General features: G+C 53.8%; 2 protein-coding genes across 6 annotated transcripts; one reads left to right on the top strand and one right to left on the bottom strand.

Annotated features, from left to right (window-relative positions):
• Positions 1-202: 202 nt before the first annotated feature.
• LOC149861665 (V-set domain-containing T-cell activation inhibitor 1-like) lies at positions 203-5,661 on the top strand. The gene is made up of 5 exons (XM_090052097.1): positions 203-1,004; positions 1,256-1,410; positions 2,242-2,303; positions 2,879-3,265; positions 4,616-5,661. Exons 3-5 carry the CDS (start codon positions 2,249-2,251, stop codon positions 4,699-4,701), a joined length of 528 nt encoding a protein of 175 aa, XP_089908223.1. The 5' UTR covers positions 203-1,004; positions 1,256-1,410; positions 2,242-2,248; the 3' UTR covers positions 4,702-5,661.
• An 8,687-nt stretch (positions 5,662-14,348) lies between these two features.
• Positions 14,349-21,872, bottom strand: LOC149861664 (V-set domain-containing T-cell activation inhibitor 1-like). Of its 5 annotated transcripts, none has more exons than XM_090054423.1 (5): positions 20,824-21,872; positions 20,341-20,402; positions 18,053-19,930; positions 16,702-17,088; positions 14,349-15,390 (listed from the first exon to the last, which is right to left on the bottom strand). In XM_090054423.1, exons 3-5 carry the CDS (start codon positions 18,519-18,521, stop codon positions 15,305-15,307), a joined length of 942 nt encoding a protein of 313 aa, XP_089910549.1. In that variant the 5' UTR covers positions 18,522-19,930; positions 20,341-20,402; positions 20,824-21,872; the 3' UTR covers positions 14,349-15,304. The 5 variants fall into 5 exon arrangements, with proteins under 5 accessions (XP_089910549.1, XP_089910552.1, XP_089910551.1 ...); XM_090054426.1 differs by lacking the exon at positions 20,824-21,872 and having other exon boundaries at positions 18,053-18,114; positions 19,824-19,930; positions 20,341-20,810; XM_090054425.1 differs by lacking the exon at positions 20,824-21,872 and having other exon boundaries at positions 18,053-18,114; positions 19,852-19,930; positions 20,341-20,810.
• Between the last annotated feature and the right edge of the window lie 3,946 nt (positions 21,873-25,818).

Genomic DNA, 25,818 nt, shown 5'->3' with positions numbered 1-25,818 from the left:
TGCATGTTACAGGAACAGAAGCGGGGCATGCGTACTTCTGGCTGCTTTTCTTTTGGTTTTGGGTGATACGGTGTTTTTCTGGTTCTTGGCAGCCTGATGTGACAGGTGGCGTTGTAAAGAGGAACCAGAAAATGAAATACACCCCCCCCCGCCCAAGCAGCTGTGAGGGAAAGAACAGGAAACCGAATCCCCGCCCTCCCTCTGGCATATCACATGCCGCAGACTTGCCTGGTAGATCAAGGGGAAATTTCGAAGGTTTCTAAGGCTGATTTCTTAGCTGATGCTTCTGCCTGCTGTTCTGGGGATCTGCCTTCATGCCTGCTCTCCTGTTCAGGAAGGAGCGAAAGCGAAATGTCTGATGTCTTCCGACGGATAGGCATCAACTCCACCGCCTTTCTACCCGCTTCCCATGGACAGACGTGCGTCTCCTGCAGGCAGATCTGTGGCTCAAAGATTAGACTCCTGAGTCGCCTCCATCGATGAGCCGTGGTAGAGGTCATTCTCTAACTCAGGGACTTCCACCACTGCTGCTGACAGCAAGAGCTTTGCACGGGAGGGGAAACTGGACAGAAACTCCCCCCTTACATGGTTCTCCCCAGAAATCAGAAGTCACACAGAGACTGGGGAGGCTTTGAAGGAAGAATGGGAACCGGAAGCGTCATTTTTGCTCAGACGGGAGGATTTCCCTCAGTGAAGGATACCAAGCACGCACCTGAACTAAAAACGTGGCTTCTCCCAGCAAAACAAGCCGACGCTGGGAATCTCACCTGATCTGTTGCTAACTGGTTGGAGGACTCAAAGTGGGGAATTCATTCGGATGTGCTGCCCACGCTGGGAGTCATGCGATACTGAGCGCCGCTGTGTCAGAGGAGTTTGATCATGTGGAACAATAATGTCCTGTGACTATAGGGAAAGCTAAGGTCGAGTTTCTATCCCGTGTGGTAAAGCAGAAGGGCACTGACTCCAGCGCCGAAGGTCTGCCATTGGGGAGCGGGAGGAACAAGGTGCGCACACCCGAGGAGAAGAGGGTGGGAGGGGTGCGGAGAGCAGGGCGGAGGGTGTGGAGTATCTCCTGGGCTTTGCTGGTTGCCATGTGGGGCTGGGAAGGAAGCATTCCCTGCCCCACATGTATTGAGGGGCTGGGGCCTTTCGCCTTCCCCATCAGTGTTGCGTGTTGGCTGCAGCCCAGGCTACAGCCCAGCCCAGCCCCCGACCTGGAGGGTCCTGGTTATAAGGGTCTCGCCTTTTCACTCAGGAACGATACTGCACTGGAGGTCAGGAAGGACTTTTGGCCTGGCCTAAGAGGTGGCTTTGCCTTCCTCCGTAGCAGGGAGCACAGCCTCTACCTGGGATCTCTCGAGGGTATATTAACAACCTGTGCAGCGACGGAAGGACCTGCGGCAGGTTCGGGTGAGATGTGCGGTGTTGTGTCAGGGTCGGCGGTAGTCAGACGAAGAGGTTAGATGCCAGATGCGAATGGGGATAGTCTGGGTAGGGCTGACCCTGCTCCAGACAGGGTCGGATTAGATGTGACCTCTGGGTGTGCTTGTACACATTATCAGCTGTTTCTAGCTAACGATATTCTCTGGGGTTATTTTGCTCCCCGTTATAGCGTATGGGCAAAATGTTGAAACAGTGTCGAAACAGCGCAAGTGTTTTGACGAAACAAAACAGAGCAGTGGTTTCAAATCAAAGTGAAATTCGAAACGAAACATTGCTCCATCGAAACGTTGAAACAGAATGGTGCCGTTTCTCACGACCCTATTGCGCAGTGTCATGAGGTCAATGTACAGTCAGTGGCAGGTGCAGATGTGCCCTGTGTTTCCAGGCAGCCTATGGGCTCTCTCGAGATCACCACTACTTCAAACCCTCACCCACAACAGAGTTGCTGGCAACAGTAAATCCCTGTTCTAAAGATGATGGAGATGGGGGATTTTCTGTGGCAGGATGAAGAGCAATGGCCTCAATCAGCAGCAGGGGAAGCCGAAGGCTGGAGATGAGGTGGACCTTCCTCCTGAGGGTGGGATTTGGCTAGAGGTTGGGGGTGGATCTTTATCCGTGGAGATCTTCAAGAGCGGGGTGGTTTAGTCAGGCCTGATCTGATCCTGCCTTGAGCGGAGGAGTGGACTAGAAGGGAACTTGTGAGGTCCCACCCTGCTGCTTAGAGAGGTTGCCCTTTGAGATCAGCCCCAAACCCACTCCATGGCCCCGATTATTTCTTCTTCTCTCCCTGCTCTGCAGCACCGTGATGTGGCCTCCAGCCCCGCACTGCTTCCAGCTGACCGTGTGTGCACTGCTCTGGGGTGAGTGTTACTTGCACGTAATATGTTAGCGCACAACGATTCCAGTGCCACTAGCGTTTTATTCTGGGGCAGGGGGAGTGCATGTCACATGCAAGAGCGTGTGGTTGTTGTCTTGTAGGGAGGGGCTGAGAAGCAGGGTTGGGTGGGCAGAGGAGGATCTCTCTGGGGTGAGGTGGGGAGGCTTGCTTTTGGACGTGGGGATGTGGCAAGGGGATTTTGAGGGGGGTGTTGTTTACTTGTACCTGATTATTTTCTTATTTTATACAGGTTCAGTAATTAAAAAAAAACAAACCCTGAGCTTTTTCTGGGGAATCAAATCCGTCAATCTGTGGGCGCTCGAGTGCTCTCAGCCTGGATTTCCCCAGGCCGTTTCCAGTATCTGCACAGCTCAGCAGCCTTCACCCTCCCCCCTCTCCCCCCAGGCACCCTGTTCCTCCACCCTGCCCCGAGCTGCTCCCTCAGGCCCTTAAGGGCACCTGTACACGATGCCTGCTGTACACAGATGCCTGCTGTCTGGGAGAGCAGAGACCGGAGGTGCTGCAGGGATTTCTTTACAGACCCCATTTCTTTTGCAGGGCTCACCGCAGCCCAGAGGAACGTCACCGCTGGGGTTGGAGAAAACATTGCGCTACCTTGCTGCTTCCCTTCCCAGCCCAATATAAGTGTAGAGCACCTGACACTCACCTGGCAGAAGGAGTGGGCACAGGGAAGTGACTGGGTGGTTCACAGCTTCTATTACGGGAAGGACCAGCTGGATGTTCAGAACCGGGCATATCGAGGTCGGACGCGGCTGGACCCAGTGGCGCTGGCCCGGGGAGATGGAGCTCTGATGCTGCGGGGCATCCTCGAGGAGGACAGGGGTGTCTATCGGTGCCACGTAAGCACGGAGCTGGGCAGGACGTTGGAGATCGTTCAGTTAAGTGTGTCTGCGAATGCAAAAGATGCACAAATACCCGCATCAGGTGAGGACTTGGGGGCACAGGTAGCCCTGAATTCCAGGTGTCAGGGCTGGAAGAGCAGGGAGGGGAAAGGGCCAGGATGGAGGGGCAGCAACGAACAATAGCTTTTCCCCATATTTATACACTTTGGTTTCTACGTATCAGCATTCACTCTACTTTCGGTCTACCTTCTCTTCCACCTATTTCTCCTGTCTCAAGCTCTGCCTCTGTTTCATGTTTGCTTTCTTAGCATGGAATTGCCTACGCATATCAGGCATTTACATGTTGTTTTGCTACGTGCCCGTGTCTAAAACCTTGACTCCTTTTCTTGACCAAAACCTGGAAGCAACTGGAGACTTCTTCACCAATCACCATTCACCTTTTTGCATATGTTCATCCTGGATGCTGGTTCCAATTACGTGCTATTTTCCACATTTCAGTCTGTTTTTCTGACTCACGTTGTGCCATCTTCCACCTTTTTGGGCTCCGCTATCTTATCTCGTTCCTCGCTGTAGCTGGCTCGCAGCACACAGACTCACACACATTCAGTTGCTGCTTTTCCCTCTGAAATTGGTGGACACAGTTCAAATGGTTCCTTAGCATAAGTAAGCAAATGACTGACTTAGCAGAAGCACTCAGAAGCAAAATCTGGCTGCCTAAGTATGTCACAATATATTTTTAAGATATCATTCTGCCTTGTGGTTCGGAGCTCTGCTAGGCCACAGGTCATGCCTTGTATTCAGCTGCAAACCCAGATCCAAATACTGTCACCCTAACACTGGCTCTGTCCCTGCTCTGTGCAGACCTAACGTTAGAAAAAGTCTCTTTTTCTTCCTTTTACATTTAGAAAATGTGATGATATTGGGGGTGGTTGTTTTATGTGAGACAATATGGTAATTAGGGGGAAGCAATTTAGCAGCAAAGCTTAGTTGCCATTAAGATGTTGCTTAGTAAGAAACCCTCCACCAGAAGTCACTGCTGGTTTCATGAGAGCAGCCAGCAACCCCCATGAGGGAGAGACCCCCTTCTTTCCCCCATTGTACCGGACCCTAGACAGGGACAAACACACACACACATTGAAGCCTGTTGGGTAGGAGCTAAGGTTGGCATTGTCAGGCGTTTTAGCCTGGCAACCTGGGCTAGAGGATCTCCACAGAGATGGCAGGCTGGGTGTAAGGTGGGCACTGAGCACTGTGAGGGATTCAGAGGACACTCAGCTGCATGGAAAGCCCAGCGCTATGGGCTGAGCCTGGGCAAAACACACCGGGGGCAGGGGCAGGGGCAGGGGCAGGGGCAGGGGTTGGGGCAAAACAACCACCACAACCTTCCCTTTCTGAATCGTCTACCACTGACACCCACTCTTGTCTTTTACAGGCTCCATCGGTGCCCAGCACAGACCAGGTGGGATCTTTCTAAGTGGCGTCTTCCTCATGCTCACCCTACAGACTTTTTTGTTGTAGGCAGGGCAATACACCTGTCCTACCTACACCAGACAGAGGCTCAAGACACAGTAAAGAATGAGCTGGGCTTTTACTTAAAAAAACACAAGACACTCCTATTACAAGAGTCAATGGCACATGCTGGAGGCCGCCACATGGGATCTGTACAAGTGCCCAGATGAATGCTTCAGGGGTAGGCTCCCCCTCTGAAAAGTCATGAAAATATTTTAAAAATGGCACCAGTCAAATGATGTCTTTGATAATGATGTGACTTTTGCATGCCCTCGTTGCCCAGCGGGAGGAGAATTCTGCAGAAGGGAATGATTCAGGGTTATGCGTCCTCAAGGCAGCGAGAGCTGAAAGGCATCCAATGTTTTGCGAGTGTGAGCTAGCTTTGGGGAGGGTAGCTCTGCCAGGCAACTTTCAACCCTCCTAATTATGTGGCAGAAATTGTTTTGCAATTTAGTATGCATGGCGGGAATATAAGTGAGGACTCAAGGGCACCAGCCGGCTCTGGCAAGTGGGGCTGGGAGATCATAGCTGAGATAACTGGAGGCAACTGCGATCCCAGCCTTGAATTTGTGATCCATGCATTGCGAAGGATGGGCGCTTGTGCACGTTATGCAGTGCCAAAAATCGCCATTTCCCTAGACCAGTCACGTGTGAAAATACACATTGACGCCTTTTCATTGCGGTAGATTTCAATTTACCGAGGGAAATTAGACCACCTCCGCCATGTTTTATTGTTAGCGTCTCCAATTGTTCCTGCAAGATTATTTCTATTGTGACATTTCTGTGACGTGTAATCTCTCACACAGCTAAAATCACTGTTTTCCCAGTTCTGACATGGACATATCGCACCTGGGACCTACCCTGCATCTGAGCAATGGGTGCATCCAGCTACAGCAGAGCTACTGGGGAGAGCGGTTGTCACTGCCCTTATGTCATAAACTCTGTGGCACAAAGAGTGCAGAAGCCATCGCAGAGAAATGAGCCACCTGCCTGCCTCGGTTTCTTCTTTCCTCCCGCTTTTTTCCCTCTGTACCTGCCGGTGTCTCCCCCTCGCTATGCCCTGATGGTGTGGGGTGAATGGAATAGAAAGTTGGGAGTGATATGGGAGGGAGGAGGCAGATTTGTTGTGGGAGAAAGGGGGCAGAGGGGGGGTCCGTCTGAGCCCCAGAAATGGGCAGGATTCTGCCATGGGTGGATGGCGGGGTGTGGATGGGGGAGGGGTGTGCATGGGGGTGTCTGTCATTCAGGGTCCACCGGGGAATTATATTGGGAGCAAGGTGGGGAGTCCTGGGGGAGCTGTGAGGTGGGGGAGTCTCTGGGTCTCAGGATGCCAGGGGTGGAGGCATGATTGCGTGAGTGTGTGTGCGTGTGTGTATGTTTATGTGTGACCGGGATGCCTGGGATGTGTGTGTGTGTGTGAGTGTGTGTGTGTGATACCCGGATGCTTGGGTTCTGTGAGCATGTGTGTTTGTGTATAACTTGGATTTCTGGGTTGTGTGTGCGTGTGTGTATATGTGTGTGTGCGTGTGTATGCGTGTGCGTGTGTGTGCATGCCCATGTGAGCATGTGTGTGACCCGGATGCCTGGGTTGTCTGTGAGGGTGTGTGCGTGTGTGCGCACACACATGCTCTGCGGGTGTCTCATTACCTCAGGAACTAAAATGCCTGAGGGGACGCCATGTTGGGTGGGTAACTGGGTGAGTGTGAAGTGACCCCTGTGCCCCAGGAGGGGGTGAGAGGACACATGGGGACTTCAGTGAGGGGCAGAGTACTGTCAGGTGCCCCCAATGCTGCCTGTCCTCTGGGCCACCCCCGCCATCACGGGTTCCCTGCAGCTCTGAGAGGAGAGTGGGGGGCTGGTTGACTAGTGGGGCGTGGAGCCCGGGCGCCTGGGTCCTCCTTCCAGATTCCTGTGGGGGGAACAAGGGAGCCGGTGCCAGGACTCCTGGGTTCCTCTCCCGGCCTCTGAGATTTCTGGCTGGGCAGAATCCACCGCTGTCCTTGCCCCGCTGCCACCACCTGAGTCAGGGGTCTCAGGCCCCTTTGCCCCTGGAGGTGAGAGCAAGGCAGTGGGAGGGTTAAGGGGAGCCCCCCGCTCTCCCTGCACAGCCCAGCTGGGATCAGGGGGCCGAATCAGGCGCTGGGCAGATCCCCTGGGTGGGAGCACTTCGGTTCCTTGCTTTTCAGTGATTCTCCCCATGCTCTGGGAGGGAAGCGGGGTCTCAAGGTCTGGAGCAGGGGATGCAGTGGGCCCGGATGCCTGGGCTCTCCCCTACTCTGAGAAGGGAGAAAGGTGCGGTGGGGGGTTCGGAGACAGAGGCTTTGGAGCCTGGACACCTGGGCTCTCCTCACGCCCCCAGGCTCAGCTCTTCATTTGCTGCCCAGCCCCTGGCACCCCTGCCAGAGGGAAGGGTCTGGGCACAGTGGAGCAGGTGCTGACATTTTGCTGTGGCAAGGGAAAGAGGTGGAGGTGCTAAGCCAGCTGCAGCAGGCATTCAAAGCGGGTGGGCATGGGTTGGGGGGCTGGGACTGCTCCCTGGTCCCCAGGCAGACCTGTGGTATCCCGTTTGGACTCAATGGGGGGTTCAGCTGCAGGGAGCAGGGGATCTAGGGCATTCCTTGCAGTAGCCAACAGGGACCACCCAGCAGGGCCAGGGCTGTATCTGCCCAGTTGTGGCTGCAGTGGCCAATGGGGGCCACTAGGGGGCACCAGACATGTTGCGATTGTGGCCTGGGGCTGCCGTGGCCTTGTGGGGGCACTGTGCTGGGTGGAGGACTCTGCATCTGGAAGCAGGGGATTCAGGAGATTTCACCCCAAAAAGCCCGCCATGAAGATAATATGAAATGAGGCTACTGCCTCCCCTCCCCAACATGTTCCCAGTGCACATGGAGCTGTGGGGTGCTGGGCTCCCCTTAGCCCATTGTCTCTCAGGGAAAAAGGGGCCTGGATCCCAGCTGGAGCCTGGGGTGGGGGTGGGGGGGTTGAATCTCCCCACTGGGGAAGGGGAACAGTTGACGGGGGGGGGCTGGATCTCTAGGAAAGGAATCCAGGTGTCCTGGCAGTGACCTCCCTGCTGTAACCCTCTGCACCCCATTAGGCCCGGGGGGAACCCAGGTGTCCCGTCCAGGCTCCCAACCCCTCCCCGCCACCCCCGAGCCTCCTGCCTGAATACAGACGTTCTCCCCAGAGAGCCCAGCGGCCCCAGCTCCCTGCCCCTCCCACTGCAAGGACCAAAGAACCCAGGGTCCTAGGGTCAGGCCACTCCCTGCAGAGGCTGGGGAAACCCAGGTGTCCGTGCTTTCCAGTAGGAAAAGGGAAGGGGGCCCAGCTGGGATCAGGCCCATGCCATGAGCTGCATGTCCCCCACCCTCCCTTGCAACCAAGCATCCCCTGGAGTCCCAAGGGGACCCTGCTGGTCTGCCCGGGGGCAAAATCTATGGCATGAACTCTGTGATTTCTGGAGGTCCCTTCTGGCCCCACTTCTCCATGATCCTCTGACTCCATGAACACCGACAGAAACAAATGCGGTTGTTTCTACCCCCATCACTCTGGGTGGACTGAGGGTGTTGAAACAGGGGAACTGAGGCAAAAATAAAGCCCCCAGAGCTGTTGTTCCCTTTCATCCTGCGACTGGTAGAATTCGGTGCCCACCTCCTTCCCATGAGCACAGCCTGGAGGACACCAGGGGCCACTGCATCCCCCCTCTGGTGTTGCTGTGACCCGGGGGGCAGCAAGGGCTGCGGTGCAATGGCCAACAAAGACCGCTAGGGGGTGCTAGACAAGCGCTTGCCCATCTGGGACTGCAGTGGCTGACTGGGGCCACTAGGGGGCACCAAACACCAGACATGGGATGTGAAGTTGGAGCCTTTATTAAGCTCAGGTACAAAGCTGGCGGTGGAAGCGGCCTCAACTGCCCCCTCCAGGGGCACTGCCATCCCTGGGGGGAAGGAGTGGGGAAGAGAGGCCAGGGGAGGGGGACGGGGCTCAGATCTGGCACTTGAGGACTCTGTTGGCAGCCGTGATGAGCCACAGCTGCCCCAGCTCGTAGGTCATGTGCTTGACTGGGGCCCCAATGACACCGAGTGGGATGCCGCTGACCGTGTTGCCATTGGTGATGCCATCCCTGCCAACGCAGAAGGGGGCGGCGTGAGGGCCTGAGGCATCATCTGCCCCTGCTACTGCCCCTCCTGGCCCCCCACTCGGCCTTGAGTCTGGGGGTATAGTTTCATAGTTGGTTGGGTCAGAGGGGACCTGAGCAGATCATCAAGTCCAACCCCCCGCCAGGAAAGGGCACTGGGGTCAAACGACCCGGGCCAGGTGTTCACCCAGCCTCCTCCTAAAGCCCCCCAGGGCAGGAGCCTGCACCACTTCCCTTGGAAGTTGGTTCCAGCTCCTAGCCTCCCTGACCGAAGTGGCGCCTCTTGATGTCTAGTCTGAACCTCCCCTCTGCCAGCTTGTGACCGTTATTCCTGGTCACTCCTGGCGGTGCTCGGGGGAACAGGGACTCCCCCAATGCTGCTGGTCCTCCCCTGACTAGTTTGTAACAGGCCAATGGATCCCCCCTCAGCCTTCTCTTGTGGAGGATGAACAGGTTCAGGTCCCATTGCCTCTCCTCGTAGGACCTGCCCTGCTGCCCCCTGACCATGCGAGTGGCCTCCTCTGGACCCTCTCCATGTTGTCCACATCCCTCCTGAAGTGTGGCGCCCAGAACTGGACGCAGTACTCCAGTTGCGGCCTGACCAGTGCCGCATAGAGGGGGAGGATCGCCTCCCTGGACCTGCTCGAGATGCATCTGTGGATGCACGACAAGGTGCGGTTGGCCTTCCTGACCGCGTCCCCACACTGCCGGCCCATGTTCATCTTGGAGTCAATGTTGTTTTCTTCTACCTGATTATTTTCTTTTTATACAGGTTCTGTAATTAAAAAAAAAACAAACCCTGAGCTTTTTCTGGGGAATCAAATCCGTCAATCTGTGGGCGCTCAAGTGCTCTCAGCCAGGATTTCCCCAGGCCGTTTCCAGTATCTGCACAGCTCAGCAGCCTTCACCCTCCCCCCTCTCCACCCAGGCACCCTGTTCCTCCACCCTGCCCCGAGCTGCTCCCTCAGGCCCTTAAGGGCACCTGTACACGATGCCTGCTGTTCACAGATGCCTGCTGTCTGGGAGAGCAGAGACCGGAGGTGCTGCAGGGATTTCTTTACAGACCCCATTTCCTTTGCAGGGCTCACCGCAGCCCAGAGGAACGTCACCGCTGGGGTTGGAGAAAACATTGCGCTACCTTGCTGCTTCCCTTCCCAGTCCAATATAAGTGTAGAGCACCTGACACTCACCTCACATGTCGTTTGGCTACGTGCCCGTGTCTAAGACCTTGACTCCTTTTCTTGACCAAAACCTGGAAGTATCTGGAGGCTTCTTCACCAATCACCATTCACCTTTTTGCATATGTTCATCCTGGATGCTGGTTCCAATTACGTGCTATTTTCCACATTTCAGTCTGTTTTCCTGACTCACGTTGTGCCAGCTTCCACCTTTTTGGGCTCTGCTATCTTATCTCGTTCCTCGCTGTAGCTGGCTCGCAGCACACAGACTCACACACATTCAGTTGCTGCTTTTCCCTCTGAAATTGGTGGACACAGTTCAAATGGTTCCTTAGCATAAGTAAGCAAATGTCTGGCTTAGCAGAAGCACTCAGAAGCAAAATCTGGCTGCCTAAGTATGTCACAATATATTTTTAAGATATCATTCTGCCTTGTGGTTCGGAGCTCTGCTAGGCCACAGGTCATGCCTTGTATTCAGCTGCAAACCCAGATCCAAATACTGTCACCCTAACACTGGCTCTGTCCCTGCTGTATGCAGCCCTAACATTAGAAAAAGTCTCTTTTTCTTCCTTTTGCAATTAAAAAATGTGATGATATTGAGGGTGGTTGTTTTATGTGAGACAATATGGTAATTAGGGGGAAGCAATTTAGCAGCAAAGCTTAATTGCCAATAAGATGTTGCTTAGTAAGAAACCCTCCACCAGAAGTCACTGCTGGTGTCATGAGAGCAGCCAGCAACCCCCATGAGGGAGAGACCCCCTTCTTTCCCCCATTGTACCGGACCCTAGACAGGGACAAACACACACACACATTGAAGCCTGTTGGGTAGGAGCTAAGGTTGGCATTGTCAGGGGTTTTAGCCTGGCAACCTGGGCTAGAGGATCTCCACAGAGATGGCAGGCTGGAGAAAGACGAGCCAGTGGACCCATGAGGGCACGGGTGACTGTAGGACCCACGTGTAGCCCCAGAGGCTATAGTGCAGAGTGTTATCGAAGGCAGGACACCATGCCAAAGGGGGTAAAAAGGCAGCCTCCCTTTACCAATAATTAACATCAAAGACGTGGTGGCTGAGATCCATTTGGCATGGTAGCTGGGTGCTAGGGGAGTTCACAGCCGCCCTTAGGTCATGCCCTGTCACGGATGGGCACTGAGCACTGTGAGGGATTCAGAGGACGCTCAGCTCCATGGAAAGCCCAGCGGTATGGGCTGAGCCTGGGCAAAACACAGCAGGGGCAGGGGCAAAACAACCACCACAACCTTCTCCTTCTGAATTATCTACCACTGACACCCACTCTTGTCTCTTACAGGCTCCATCGGTGCCCAGAAGATACTGGGCAGGATCTTTCTAGGTGGCATCTTCCTCATGCTCACCCTACAGACTTTTTTTGTTGTAGGCAGGGCAATACACCTGTCCTGCCTACACCAGACAGAGGCTCAAATTCTTTAGTATAATTTGGCATAAGTTTTCATCAGTGACAACCTACTGAGGTGACTAATGGGCAGATACCTGCCAGAAGTGGCTCGGGCAGCCTCTGTGCCTGGCATGCCACAGATCAAGTAGGACAATAGGGCACGGAGTGGAAAGCAGAGCAACAGATTAGGCAGAGGAAGAGGATGGGAGTGGCATTTGGGGAGGTTGCAGGGCTACTTTGGGGCATGCCTGCCAAAAAGGTTGTTCCCCACTGTCCTACGTGGTTAGATGCTAGGAATGAATGGGCAGAGAGAAACGACTGCATGGGCAAGGGCAAGGGATGGGGAAAGGGGGCGCTGTTAAGAGAGGTGTTAACTGGGTTGATTAGATTGCCTTTCTTAGCAGTGAGCTAGATTGTCTCTGAACCAGTTAGTTTCAAAAACAAATAATTTTAAATCTAATAAACCAACTCAATTTAATGAGGATTAACCCCATCATGCATATACAGGTGCCCAGAGGCTACAAACAGATGTGTTTATTCCAGGAGAAAGCCCTTTGTCCCAGGATTGTATGAACATCCAGGTCTGTTCTTCAGCTTCTGGTCCCACACGAGTAGGCTGGATAAAATGTACTGTTGCTTTTTTTCCCAGGACAGTGCAGTGTGCATCTGCATGGTTATCTGAGGTTGTTCCTGGAATAATTTGGCTAGACACCAATGTAACTTGGTAAATGTCAACTGTGATGTAAAATATAAAATAGCACCTTCCTGGAGCTCAAGCAGGACCCAGGACTCGGGGCTCCCATGATCCAGCTGCTCAACTCTACACTCCCCTATCCCACCACTACCATTATAACCCATTTGACCCCATTCTCTGCCTTAGAAGCAAGGGCGCATCCAGAAGAGCGCGGGCACGCCACCTCAGACCCATCTCCAATGCCACACACCACACATGCTGCACATGCAGGCATTGCCCATGCCGCCACTCCCAGAGGCCCCCAGATAAGACTGCTAGGGTCAACACAGTTAACCTCCTCTTCCCTACCCTGGGCAACACGCCATGCGCCAGAGGTTGTGTGGCACAGGCATTGCCTGGGGACAAGCAGCAGCGGCACAAGGTTTAGCTGTTTGCCGCAAGGAAACCCACGTTCCCACTGGTGGGAATGCGTCCCGGGAGTCCTCACCAGCCTCCTGCTATACTAAAAATAATCTTGGTGGAACAATTGGCCACGCTAAAAATAAAACATGTTGGAGGTGGTCTCATAGACATTTTTAGCTGCTCTGGTGATGAAGTATGTTACAGGCTGCACGGAGACATGGGAAAGAATGAGTGGGATTTGATTTAGTGTGTGTCTGTGCATGACCTGGACACCTGGGTTGTGTGTGCGTGTGCGCCTGCCCGCATAGGCATGTGTGTGACCCAGAAGACCGCGGGGGGCGGGTTCGACTCAGAAGTCTGGGTTCTGTGTGAGGGTGTGCATGTGTGTGTACACACGCATGCTCTGTGGGTGTCTTAGGAGCTGAAATGCTCCCCGCCCTCCCAGTCTGCTGCCTGAATATGAGGTTCTTCCCAGAGAGCCCAGCAGCCCCGGCTCCCTGCCCCTCCCACTGCAAGGACCAAAGAACCCAGGAGTCCTAGGGCCAGACCAGTGCCTGCAGAGGCTGGGGAAACCCGGGTGTCTGTGCTTTCCAGTAGCAAAAAGGAAGGAGGCCCCTGCTGGGATCGGGCCCATGCCACGGGCTGCATGTCCCCCCACCCTCCCTTGCAGCCCAGCACCCCCCGGAGTCCCAAGGGGACCCTGCTGGTCTGCCCAGGGGCAGTCCCGTCCCCCAGTGCGTGCCTCCATTGGCCCGCTGTGGGTTGGTCACCACTTCCACCTCCTTCTTGCAGAAGTGGTGACCAACCCACAGCAGGCCAATGGATAACATCTTGCTCTCTTGGGGCATGGCGGAGAGCGAGATGTTATCACTGGGGTTGTATTCACGCCACAGTTGGGACCCACATCGATGCTCCCTGCTACTCCGAGCTTTCCCTTGCATGGTGGCACCGGGGGCTAGACAGCGGGTGACGGGCTGAGCCTGGGGGCACACGGAGATCCCGGGCATCCAAGCTCCTGAGCCTCCTTCTCTGAGCCTCCCACCGAACCCTACTCCCCTTCTGGAGTCAGGCGAGAACCCGGTGCCCGGGCCTCCGCTCTAACCACTGGCCCTCCCGTCTGCCACCCAGGGGTGCGGCCTTTCAGAGACTTTCCTCCTGGGGGCATGTCCTCTCACCCCTTCCTGGGGCACGGGGGTCACTTCACACTCACCCAAATACCCACCAGAACTGGTGTCCCCTCAGGCATTTTACTTCCTGAGGTAATGAGACACCCGCAGAGCACGCGTGTGCGCACATACGCACACACCCTCACACACAACCCAGGCATCGGGGTCACTCCCCCTGCCCCCCCCAGGCATCTGGGTCACACACATGCTCACGTGGGCATACACACACATGCGCATGCATACGTGCACATACACACAACCCAGGCATCCAGGTCATACTAAAACACACACCCCTGCAGAACCCAAGCATCCGGGTGTCACACACACACACACCGCACACACGTCCCAGGCATCCTGGTCACACACAAACGTACACACACACACACACAACCCAGGAATCTGGTCACTCTCTCTCTGACACACACACACACACACACATATCCCAGGCATCCCAGTCACACATAAACATGCACACACGCACACACACACTCACACAATCATGCCTCCACCCCTGGCATCCTGAGACCCAGAGATTCCCCCACCTCACAGCTCCCCCAGGACTCCCCACCTTGCTCCCAATATAATTCCCCGGTGGACCCTGAATGACAGACACCCCCATGCACACCCCTCCCCCATCCACACCCCGCCATCCACCCGTGGCAGAATCCTGCCCATTTCTGGGGCTCAGACGGACCCCCCCTCTGCCCCCTTTCTCCCACAACAAATCTGCCTCCTCCCTCCCATATCACTCCCAACTTTCTATTCCATTCACCCCACACCATCAGGGCATAGCGAGGGGGAGACACCGGCAGGTACAGAGCGAAAAAAAGCAGGGGGAAAGAAGAAACCGAGGCAGGCGGGTGGCTCATTTCTCTGCGATGGAGACGCTAACAATAAAACATGGCGGAGGTGGTCTAATTTCCCTCAATAAATTGAAATCTACCGCCATGAAAAGGCGTCAATGTGTATTTTCACACATGACTGGTCTAGCGAAATGGCGATTTTTGGCACTGCATAACGTGCACAAGCGCCCATCCTTCGCAATGCATGAATCACAAATTCAAGGCTGGGATCGCAGTTGCCTCCAGTTATCTCAGCTATGATCTCCCAGCCCCACTTGCCAGAGCCGGCTGGTGCCCTTGAGTCCTCACTTATATTCCCGCCATGCACACTAAATTGCAAAACAATTTCTGCCACATAATTAGGAGGGTTGAAAGTTGCCTGGCAGAGCTACCCTCCCCAAAGCTAGCTCACGCTTGCAAAACATTGGATGCCTTTCAGCTCTCGCTGCCTTGAGGACGCATAACCCTCTGCAGAATCATTCCCTTCTGCAGAATTCTCCTCCCGCTGGGCAACGAGGGCATGCAAAAGTCACATCATTATCAAAGACATCATTTGACTGGTGCCATTTTTTAAAATATTTTCATGACTTTTCAGAGGGGGAGCCTACCCCTGGAGCATTCATCTGAGCACTTGTACAGATCCCATGTGGCGGCCTCCAGCATGTGCCATTGACTCTTGTAATAGGAGTGTCTTGTGTTTTTTTAAGTAAAAGCCCAGCTCATTCTTTACTGTGTCTTGAGCCTCTGTCTGGTGTAGGTAGGACAGGTGTATTGCCCTGCCTACAACAAAAAAGTCTGTAGGGTGAGCATGAGGAAGACGCCACTTAGAAAGATCCCACCTGGTCTGTGCTGGGCACCGATGGAGCCTGTAAAAGACAAGAGTGGGTGTCAGTGGTAGACGATTCAGAAAGGGAAGGTTGTGGTGGTTGTTTTGCCCCAACCCCTGCCCCTGCCCCTGCCCCTGCCCCTGCCCCCGGTGTGTTTTGCCCAGGCTCAGCCCATAGCGCTGGGCTTTCCATGCAGCTGAGTGTCCTCTGAATCCCTCACAGTGCTCAGTGCCCACCTTACACCCAGCCTGCCATCTCTGTGGAGATCCTCTAGCCCAGGTTGCCAGGCTAAAACCCCTGTGTGTGTGTGTTTGTCCCTGTCTAGGGTCTGGTACAATGGGGGAAAGAAGGGGGTCTCTCCCTCATGGGGGTTGCTGGCTGCTCTCATGAAACCAGCAGTGACTTCTGGTGGAGGGTTTCTTACTAAGCAACATCTTAATGGCAACTAAGCTTTGCTGCTAAATTGCTTCCCCCTAATTACCATATTGTCTCACATAAAACAACCACCCCCAATATCATCACATTTTCTAAATGTAAAAGGAAGAAAAAGAGACTTTTTCTAACGTTAGGTCTGCACAGAGCAGGGACAGAGCCAGTGTTAGGGTGACAGTATTTGGATCTGGGTTTGCAGCTGAATACAAGGCATGACCTGTGGCCTAGCAGAGCTCCGAACCACAAGGCAGAATGATATCTTAAAAATATATTGTGACATACTTAGGCAGCCAGATTTTGCTTCTGAGTGCTTCTGCTAAGTCAGTCATTTGCTTACTTATGCTAAGGAACCATTTGAACTGTGTCCACCAATTTCAGAGGGAAAAGCAGCAACTGAATGTGTGTGAGTCTGTGTGCTGCGAGCCAGCTACAGCGAGGAACGAGATAAGATAGCGGAGCCCAAAAAGGTGGAAGATGGCACAACGTGAGTCAGAAAAACAGACTGAAATGTGGAAAATAGCACGTAATTGGAACCAGCATCCAGGATGAACATATGCAAAAAGGTGAATGGTGATTGGTGAAGAAGCCTCCAGATACTTCCAGGTTTTGGTCAAGAAAAGGAGTCAAGGTCTTAGACACGGGCACGTAGCAAAACAACATGTAAATGCCTGAAATGCGTAGGCAATTCCATGCTAAGAAAGCAAACATGAAACAGAGGCAGAGCTTGAGACAGGAGAAATAGGTGGAAGAGAAGGTAGACCGAAAGTAGAGTGAATGCTGATACGTAGAAACCAAAGTGTATAAATATGGGGAAAAGCTATTGTTCGTTGCTGCCCCTCCATCCTGGCCCTTTCCCCTCCCTGCTCTTCCAGCCCTGACACCTGGAATTCAGGGCTACCTGTGCCCCCAAGTCCTCACCTGATGCGGGTCTTTGTGCGTCTTGTGCATTCGCAGACACACTTAACTGAACGATCTCCAACGTCCTGCCCAGCTCCGTGCTGACATGGCACCGATAGACACCCCTGTCCTCCTCGAGGATGCCCCGCAGCATCAGAGCTCCATCTCCCCGGGCCAGCGCCACTGGGTCCAGCCGCGTCCGACCTCGATATGCCCGGTTCTGAACATCCAGCTGGTCCTTCCCGTAATAGAAGCTGTGAACCACCCAGTCACTTCCCTGTGCCCACTCCTTCTGCCAGGTGAGTGTCAGGTGCTCTACACTTATATTGGGCTGGGAAGGGAAGCAGCAAGGTAGCGCAATGTTTTCTCCAACCCCAGCGGTGACGTTCCTCTGGGCTGCGGTGAGCCCTGCAAAAGAAATGGGGTCTGTAAAGAAATCCCTGCAGCACCTCCGGTCTCTGCTCTCCCAGACAGCAGGCATCTGTGTACAGCAGGCATCGTGTACAGGTGCCCTTAAGGGCCTGAGGGAGCAGCTCGGGGCAGGGTGGAGGAACAGGGTGCCTGGGGGGAGAGGGGGGAGGGTGAAGGCTGCTGAGCTGTGCAGATACTGGAAACGGCCTGGGGAAATCCAGGCTGAGAGCACTCGAGCGCCCACAGATTGACGGATTTGATTCCCCAGAAAAAGCTCAGGGTTTGTTTTTTTTTTAATTACAGAACCTGTATAAAATAAGAAAATAATCAGGTACAAGTAAACAACACCCCCCTCAAAATCCCCCTGCCACATCCCCACGTCCAAAAGCAAGCCTCCCCACCTCACCCCAGAGAGATCCTCCTCTGCCCACCCAACCCTGCTTCTCAGCCCCTCCCTACAAGACAACAACCACACGCTCTTGCATGTGACATGCACTCCCCCTGCCCCAGAATAAAACGCTAGTGGCACTGGAATCGTTGTGCGCTGACATATAACGTGCGAGAAATACGCACATAATAGTTCAACACATAATTCAATAATTCAATACACACAGTTTATTTAAAAACATAATAATTTGATTCAATGGTAAGAACCGTTTCTGGCCTGTACTGAGCACAAGCGAAAGGCAAAATCTGTCCTGGGGCACACTGTACGTGAGAAGTACAGCAGTCACATTTAAACAGTCATAAGCAATGCAATAAACCTCTCCTGCCCTTCCCCTGTCTCTGTTGAAGCCGAAATCAGAGAGTTCCTCTTTGACAGCACCTGGCCGAGGCCCCTCGCCTCTCTGGGCTCAGCCCCCAGAGCGGGATGCGGGGACAGGGGTGCTAGCAGCTGCTACCAAGCTGCGGGCTGTCCACGGGGGCCCGAGGGATGAGGCGTGGGAGCGGTAACACTCACCCCAGAGCAGTGCACACACGGTCAGCTGGAAGCAGTGGGGGGCTGGAGGCCACATCAGGGTGCTGCAGAGCAGGGAGAGAGAAGAAATTATCGGGGCCATGGAGTGGGTTTGGGGCTGGTCATTTCTGGCCTGATTTTGGTGAAACTTGCAGGAATGGTAGCCCCCTCTGAGGGTGCGAAGCCTGCTAAGCTTCAAGGAGATAGGGATTCCAGGGAAACTGCACCTCAAAGTTGTGAAAGGAAAACTCGTGTCACATGTATGTGTTATGGCACAGCAGGCTGAAAACTGCAGGGGTGGTGGCGCCTGCTGAGGCCACAAAGCCTGCCACGTTTGAAGGAGATCAGTGCAGGGGTTTGGGGGAAACTGCACCTCAAGCTGCAGACAAGCAAAACTCGTGACGGAGTGACACTGTGTGTTAAGGCGCAGCGGGGTGAGAGCTGCAGGGATGGTAGCCCCTGCGGAGGCCATGGACCCTGCCAGCTGTCGAGGAGATGTGTGCAGGGGGAGTCTGGGTTCTGGGGCCCTGCGCCCCTGGCTGCTGACAGGCAAAACTGGAGCACACGGCTCCGTATCTGACACCAAGGCAGAAAGCAGGGCAGGTCAAGCAATGCTGCCTTTTTTTCCATTTTTCCATCCCTCCCCCAGAGCATGGGGATTGGAAGGGACCTCAGGGACGGGTGACAGTCACTGGCAAGATACACAGTCAATAATGAGAGCACTCCTTCCCCACCCCTCTCCTGACTCCAGTTTCAGTTTCCCTGCAGGCAAGCCCAGCTTGAGCTTCAAAACTTGAAATGTTTAGAAAATTTTGAAACGTTTTGACTTGCCTTGTTTCATCTCGAGGCTTTTTCGAAGCTCTCTGTTTCATTGCGATGTTGTTGTTTCGAGCTTGAAACAAGCTGAAACAGTGTCAAAACGAAACTGCCGGTGAAATTTCATGCAGCCCTACTGCATGGTAGCGTGTCATGGCATGGGTGACTGGTGCCTCCTGAGTCTGGGGGGGCACCAGATCACCAACGGGAAGAGGGGGTTCCCCTGCCGCCGATCACCGATCAGGGAGGGGGTCCCCCAGTGGCTGATCACCTGGAAGGGGGGTCCCCCAGGAGCCGATTGCCGCTTCCAGGCGGTACACAGCTGATCTCGGGGGACTCACGCCCTATGTGTCTGAATGTGTCATGGCAAAAACTTTGCTAATAGCCTACTGCACACTGTTATGAGGCTAATGCGCAGTACACATCATTAAATGACCATGTACCGGCACTACTGCTCAGTAACTTTAGGTAGTTTGTACTTTATTAATGAAGTACTAAACTAAATGCTCAGTACTCAAGGTGCATTAACAAATGTGTAGACCCGAATTTAATGGCCTAAATCGCTTTTCCACACTCATATCCCTAACACAGGATAGATATCCTAGCCTGGAAAGGACCAGTTATAGCCTTCATGCTTCTTAGCGAGCAGGGGGAGATGCAAGGAAAGAAGGCTTTGTCTCCCCCTTCTCTCATCTCCCCAATGGACTTGTGGGGCAGGCATAGGCGGGATGGTAATGCAGGTGTTCCTCGGGGTTTATTCGTATTGCCCAGTCTCACTAGGTTTCATGCAGAACTAATATGATGGCACATATCTTTTTTAAGTACATTTTAGGGGCCGGAGGGAGGGAAGCCCACATGTTGTTTCAATAAAGGCTTAGCAGATAAAAAACCCCTGAGAATTGAGATGGTGGGGCAATTGGGCTTTCACATAGATTTTAAACAGTTAAAGATCTCTCACTGTTGCCGGTCCCAGTCAGATCACCAACCCCGAGCTCCTCCTCCACAAGGAGGTAATCCGGTCATGTAGGCTTCGAAGTATACTTTGACTCTTGTGGGGAGCGGGGTCTACAAAAAAAATTGGGCTGCCCATCACAATGCCCTACTAAAATCAGAGACCCCCCCCAGGTTATGATTTTCAAATCTTACAGGGGAGCCCTCATCTCTTATGGGGGGACTCAGCCCCTTCCCCTCCCCCCGAGTTCCCCCATAATTTGAACCCTGCAGTCAGTCACCCTCTCCTCCCGACAAGGAACCTCCCAAGCGGACTGAATCTGAACCTCCTCACGCCCATCCGTGCCCATCCATAAATACAGTCCCCCTGCATTACCATCCCGCCTATGCCTGCCCCACAAGTCCACTGGGGAGATGAGAGGAGGGGGAGACAAAGCCTTCTCACCCCATCCCGGACAGGCTCTCTCCCCGCCCCACTTCCCACTCCTCCCCATCAGTCCTGCAGGCATGAATGGGTCACTCACCCAGCGCAGCCAAAGGACTCTGGAGCCTCCTACCAGCCTGAGTCCAAAAAACCAGAGTTGATCTTTGGGAGAGAGGAGAAAGATACTTTATTTGCTGCTTCCTGGCATTTGCCATTTCTTTTAATTTGCATGGCTGCGAGCACCAAAAAGACACTTCAGGCCACTCTTGTGCTTTCCAGTGAGTCAACCCAGAAGGTGAATAGGAGCAAATGACGTCAGATTTTTACTCCCCAGAGGCAACTGAATGGCATGCTCCCCTCAGGGCTTGCAAGCTCAGAAGAGAAAAACCCCGTTGTCCTTGTTTCTCTCCAACCAATTCCCGACTGTCCTGGGTTCAGCTCGGAGCAGGCACCCCGGACGGGGAAAACAACCGTGCTGGGGCCCCACTCCCCATCTGCTACAGACTAGCACTCCCTGGAGACCTGTTCTTTTGTCTGCCGTTAGCGTTTCCTCCCCTCTCTGGGCCTCCTCTTTTCTACCCACCTACTACTCCTCTGATCATCCTACAGTCAAATATGCCTTTATAATGCAAAAGGCGCAGTTCCTTTTTGGTGCACCCGTTACCAGCCTTGACAAGTATTCCTGATAAGGGGCGGGGGTAGGGGTGAGATAGGGATCAGGTCTCGTCAGGCAATTGGTTTCTTCTAAGAAGGACGTGCTTCTCCCAAAGGGCAGTCTTTCATAAAATCACAGGCATGGCCGAGCGAAAGGGACCTCTGGAGGTCACGTCTAGTCCGGCTGACTGCCCGAGGCAAGAGTCTCAGAGAAGTGGGCCTGGAAGAGACCTCCAGTAACCATTACGAGTGTTAAACGTGTTACGTGCAAAAAAATAACATCAGTTGTCATGGTACATTGCGAGAGCAAAATAACCCCAGAAAATATCGTTAGCTAGAAACAGCTGATAATGTGTACAAGCACACCCAGTATCGCATGACTCCCAGCGTGGGCAGCACATCCAAATGAATTCCCCACTTTGAGTCCTCCAACCAGTTAGCAACAGATCAGGTGAGATTCCCAGCGTCGGCTTGTTTTGCTGGGAGAAGCCACGTTTTTAGTTCAGGTGCGTGCTTGGTATCCTTCACTGAGGGAAATCCTCCCGTCTGAGCAAAAATGACGCTTCCGGTTCCCATTCTTCCTTCAAAGCCTCCCCAGTCTCTGTGTGACTTCTGATTTCTGGGGAGAACCATGTAAGGGGGGAGTTTCTGTCCAGTTTCCCCTCCCGTGCAAAGCTCTTGCTGTCAGCAGCAGTGGTGGAAGTCCCTGAGTTAGAGAATGACCTCTACCACGGCTCATCGATGGAGGCGACTCAGGAGTCTAATCTTTGAGCCACAGATCTGCCTGCAGGAGACGCACGTCTGTCCATGGGAAGCGGGTAGAAAGGCGGTGGAGTTGATGCCTATCCGTCGGAAGGCATCAGACATTTCGCTTTCGCTCCTTCCTGAACAGGAGAGCAGGCATGAAGGCAGATCCCCAGAACAGCAGGCAGAAGCATCAGCTAAGAAATCAGCCTTAGAAACCTTCGAAATTTCCCCTTGATCTACCAGGCAAGTCTGCGGCATGTGATATGCCAGAGGGAGGGCGGGGATTCGGTTTCCTGTTCTTTCCCTCACAGCTGCTTGGGCGGGGGGGGGTGTATTTCATTTTCTGGTTCCTCTTTACAATGCCACCTGTCACATCAGGCTGCCAAGAACCAGAAAAACACCGTATCACCCAAAACCAAAAGAAAAGCAGCCAGAAGTACGCATGCCCCGCTTCTGTTCCTGTAACATGCATCAAGTGTGTGGGGTTTTCAGGGATGTATTTGGTAGCCGTGTTGGTCTGAGACAAAAAGAAATGTAAAACTTTCGAACTCTTGGTTTAGGGATGATGCCTTTTATTAGACCAACTAAGAAATCACAAAAAAAAAAGTCTTTTACTTCTAGCTTTCGGGTACGTGTGCCCTTCCTCAGGCTTAGGGGAAACTAAAGACGGGTTCTTTTAAAGCCTTTCTCAGCAGCATTGGGTGCTGGCTGCAGCCCAGGTTAGGGGCCGTGACTGAGGGGTGCCAATGCTCCTGCTGAGGTCATAGGAACATAGAAAATGAGGGCTGGGAGGAACCTCAGGAGGTCCCATCTAGTCCACCCCCCTGCTCAAAGCTGGACCAGCCCCAAGTACATCAACCAAACCAAAGCTTTATCTAACTGGATCTTGAAAACCTTCAAGGATGGAGATCAATCCTGGAGGGTCCTGGCTAAAAGGTCTTGCCCCTCCACTCAGGCTCAGACCAATGCCACATTGGAGGCAAGGAAAGACTTTTACCCCAAATTGTTATGGACGGCGGGGTGGGGGCATTGCCTTCCTCTGTCACGGAGGCAATGCCTCTGCCTGGGATCGACTGAGTATATCTTAACAGCCTGTGTAACAGCCAGCATCCTGACTGCCAGGGTCCCCTGCTTTCCCTATGGCAGGTTTAGGTGTGATGTGTGGTGTGGCATGAGGGCTGATGATAGGTTGATGAAGAGCTTAGAGGGATGTGTCAAGGGACCTGATTTCCCTACGACCCTATGACCTCTGGATGAATCACCATGTCCTTTCCTCCCTGCCCTGGGCAGGGACTGAGGTGAACTAGGCCACCTCCAACACATTTGACCTCTTCTCTGGAGCTTCAAGTGAGGGGAATTTCTCCATCATAATATGCTCCAGGGTTTAACTACTCTTGCAGTGGTCAAGGGTGGGCATCAGGGGGTCACAGTGCTGCTGCAGCAGGGCTGAGGGCTGTGGCCAGGCCCCAGGGGGCACTGTGGGACTGGGTGGGGGGGGGGGCGTCCCAAAAGGGGAGCATTACAGCAGCATCTGCCCAGTTGGGGCTGCAGTGGGCAACAGGGGCCACTAGGGGGCATCAGACTCTAGAGTGCAATACTGCTGGGGGCTCTGCCTCCCACCCCCATGTTCCTATGCCCTGTGGGGGACACTAGCGGGTGCTGTACTGTGGGAGGCAGCTTGTGGGGCCTGGGGCTTTGCCCCGATGCCCAAGGGCCAAGATCCCACCCTCAGAAGAGGACGAGGACACACGCAGGGCACCATGCTGGGGGGCTTATTTGTGTAAGGTGCAAACCTGGGGGTGGGGGTGTAAAGAGGGGGCAGGAGGAGTTGAGGAGGAGCAGGGGGAGGGAGGCAGGGTGGGGCTCAGATCTGGCACTTGAGGACCGTGTTGGAGGGTGTGGTGAACCACAGCTGCCCCAGGTCATGGGTGACATGCTTGATCAGGGTCCCAGTTCTGATGAGCAGAGTCCAGGAGGTGCCTACCATGACATGCTTGGTGATGCCATCCCTGCTGGCAGGGAAGCGGGTGGCGTGAGGGCCCAGGGCATTATCTGCTGTTGCCGACAGCCCCTTGACTTGCACCCAGGAAGCTATGGGAGAGACATCAAGGAATGAAACAGGATGAAGGGAAGTCTAATCTGTTCCTAAAAGCCTCCTTCAAGGGGGTTTTGCTATCCTTCCTTGTTCTCCTCTCCCCGGCTTAATTATTTGCAGCCTAATCCTTCCAGAGAACTTCTTCACTGGCAGGCAGCTGACAATCTGATGCCAACATGTTGTTGAAGCCGACTTCTGGGGAAAACCCCTCCTAATCCCACAACAAGCCAAGCCCAGAGACTCATCCATTCTCCAGCCACAGCTCATGCTGTTGGCTCGCCGCCCTGGCCGCCATCCAGGGATTAAGCTAAATCTACAGCTGCTCAAGACCCCCTGTGCTTCTAGTATTCGCTTTTTCTTTTCTTGTGAAATCCATGCCCCCTACACCCACATCCTTCCCTAGTGGAGGGGGGCTTTGAAAAGAGGAGGTGCAGATGGTATGGGGCATCACTGCTTTGAACACAACACACTTTTCCCCTCTAGCTAAAAAGAAGCGAGAAGCTTTACTACTAAGCTCAGGGCCTAGGCTGTATCCTTTGATTTCATATCAAAACGAAAACACATATATCGTTAGATGAATGCGCACTTACTTTTCGAGGTGTAGGTGTTAGTGTAGGTGCATTTTTTGCCTAACATTTTGTTTTCAATATAGATAGGCAGACAGATGGAAAGAGGGATGCAGGTTGTGGAGATAGATAGATAGATAGATATGTAACCCAGGTACATGGTGCTGCCCGCGGCCACCACTGAATAGTGGGCTCCTGGGGTGCCCAGTAGCTAGTGACCTTGCCCAACCCTTCTAGTGGCTGTGGCAGGTGCCTCAAGAAGAGGGTCTCCCTGTACAGAGGATGAGCCTTGCAAACAGGCTTAACTCTATACAGGATGTAATTATATACAATATCCATTTCAAATATGCAAACAGGTTGAACTGATAAAGGCTATTAAGGAGAACATACAAATTCAGCCCCATAACGCCTGTAATGACAGTCACAACATATAACCTTTCCTTTGAATCCCCATGACCTACAAGGAGAGTACTAATCACAGGTAGATGTTAGGGCACCAACACTGAACCAATTGAGCTACAGACTTACAGACTTACTCATACTCATGTGCACATCCAGTCAATAACTTCTATACACCAGGATGAATACAGTGGCTCTCTGCACGCTTAACAGCCTGGGGCGATGCCTTGAGAGGAACAGCCACTTCTTTGGCCCCCTGACTGCAGCGTGGGCAGGTCCTGCTTAGCTTGGGTCCCTCTGTGCTTGCTTCAGGCGTCACACGCTGCTGGCTGTAGCTCCCTCTGCGCATCTCTGCAGTACACGTCTCTCCCCTGATCTGCGTCCCCTGACACAGGCAGTCCCCCTGCCCAGTACACACACACCCCACCAGGCACTTGGGAGGGGGTTTTATCACCTCGTTGTCCTGGCTTCCCACAGGACAGCTCCCCTAGCTCCATCCTCCCCTGCCACAGAGATGCCCCTTGAGGAACCAGGGGGAAGTCTCTGAGTTCCCCTGTCTCTCAAGGGGCTTATCCCAGGCTTGGAGATGCCCTGGAGGAACCCCAGTGGGGATCAATGGGGGTCTCCGCTTGGGGCACAGAACAGCTGGCCAATGCCCCCAGAGCAGGGACTGCTGGAGGGGAACAGGCCCCAGCTACTGCCCCCAAATGAGGCCTGTACTAGGGACCCATGGAAGGGACACATCCTTACCCCAGCCAGTGCTCCCCTGCAGGGGAAACCTGACCCCCTGGCCAGCCACCTTCTGCCCCCTTCCCTTCCCTTCCTTTGTCCTCTCTAGGCTCCTTCAAGCAGCTGGAAGCCAGCGGGGACCTATTAGTGGTGGGGTCTATGTCACTGGATGACGTCCAGTGCCTGTCCCAGCCCACGGTCATTAAAATATGGGAAGGGGCCGGCGTGCCCTGAACCAGCATGGACAGGAAGCTCATATACAGCAGCTGTGGCTGGCGGGGCTGTTGGGGGGTCAATGCTGTCTATGTCTGCCACAGCATTTGGCCTGACACATGCTCCGGGACCGACCGGCAGCACATGCCCGGGGAGCTGATGATGGTGCAGATTG

This window comes from Crocodylus siamensis, chromosome 6 (assembly GCF_052110815.1).
Source record: "Crocodylus siamensis isolate JL-2025a chromosome 6, ASM5211081v1, whole genome shotgun sequence".
NCBI lineage: Eukaryota > Metazoa > Chordata > Crocodylia > Crocodylidae > Crocodylus > Crocodylus siamensis.
This window is presented reverse-complemented; position numbering and strand designations above follow the sequence as displayed.

Bases quoted from the DNA above. Each gene is read 5' to 3' on its own strand.
- LOC149861665 (XM_090052097.1), top strand. From the start codon at position 2,249: ATGTGGCCTCCAGCCCCGCACTGCTTCCAGCTGACCGTGTGTGCACTG. The intron at 2,304-2,878 runs GTGAGTGTTACT...TTTCTTTTGCAG, and splicing joins CGTGTGTGCACTGCTCTGGG to GGCTCACCGCAGCCCAGAGG. The intron at 3,266-4,615 runs GTGAGGACTTGG...TGTCTTTTACAG, and splicing joins TGCACAAATACCCGCATCAG to GCTCCATCGGTGCCCAGCAC.
- LOC149861664 (XM_090054423.1), bottom strand. From the start codon at position 18,521: ATGGCCTCCGCAGGGGCTACCATCCCTGCAGCTCTCACCCCGCTGCGC. The intron at 17,089-18,052 runs GTGAGTGTTACC...TTTCTTTTGCAG, and splicing joins CGTGTGTGCACTGCTCTGGG to GGCTCACCGCAGCCCAGAGG. The intron at 15,391-16,701 runs GTGAGGACTTGG...TGTCTTTTACAG, and splicing joins CGCACAAAGACCCGCATCAG to GCTCCATCGGTGCCCAGCAC.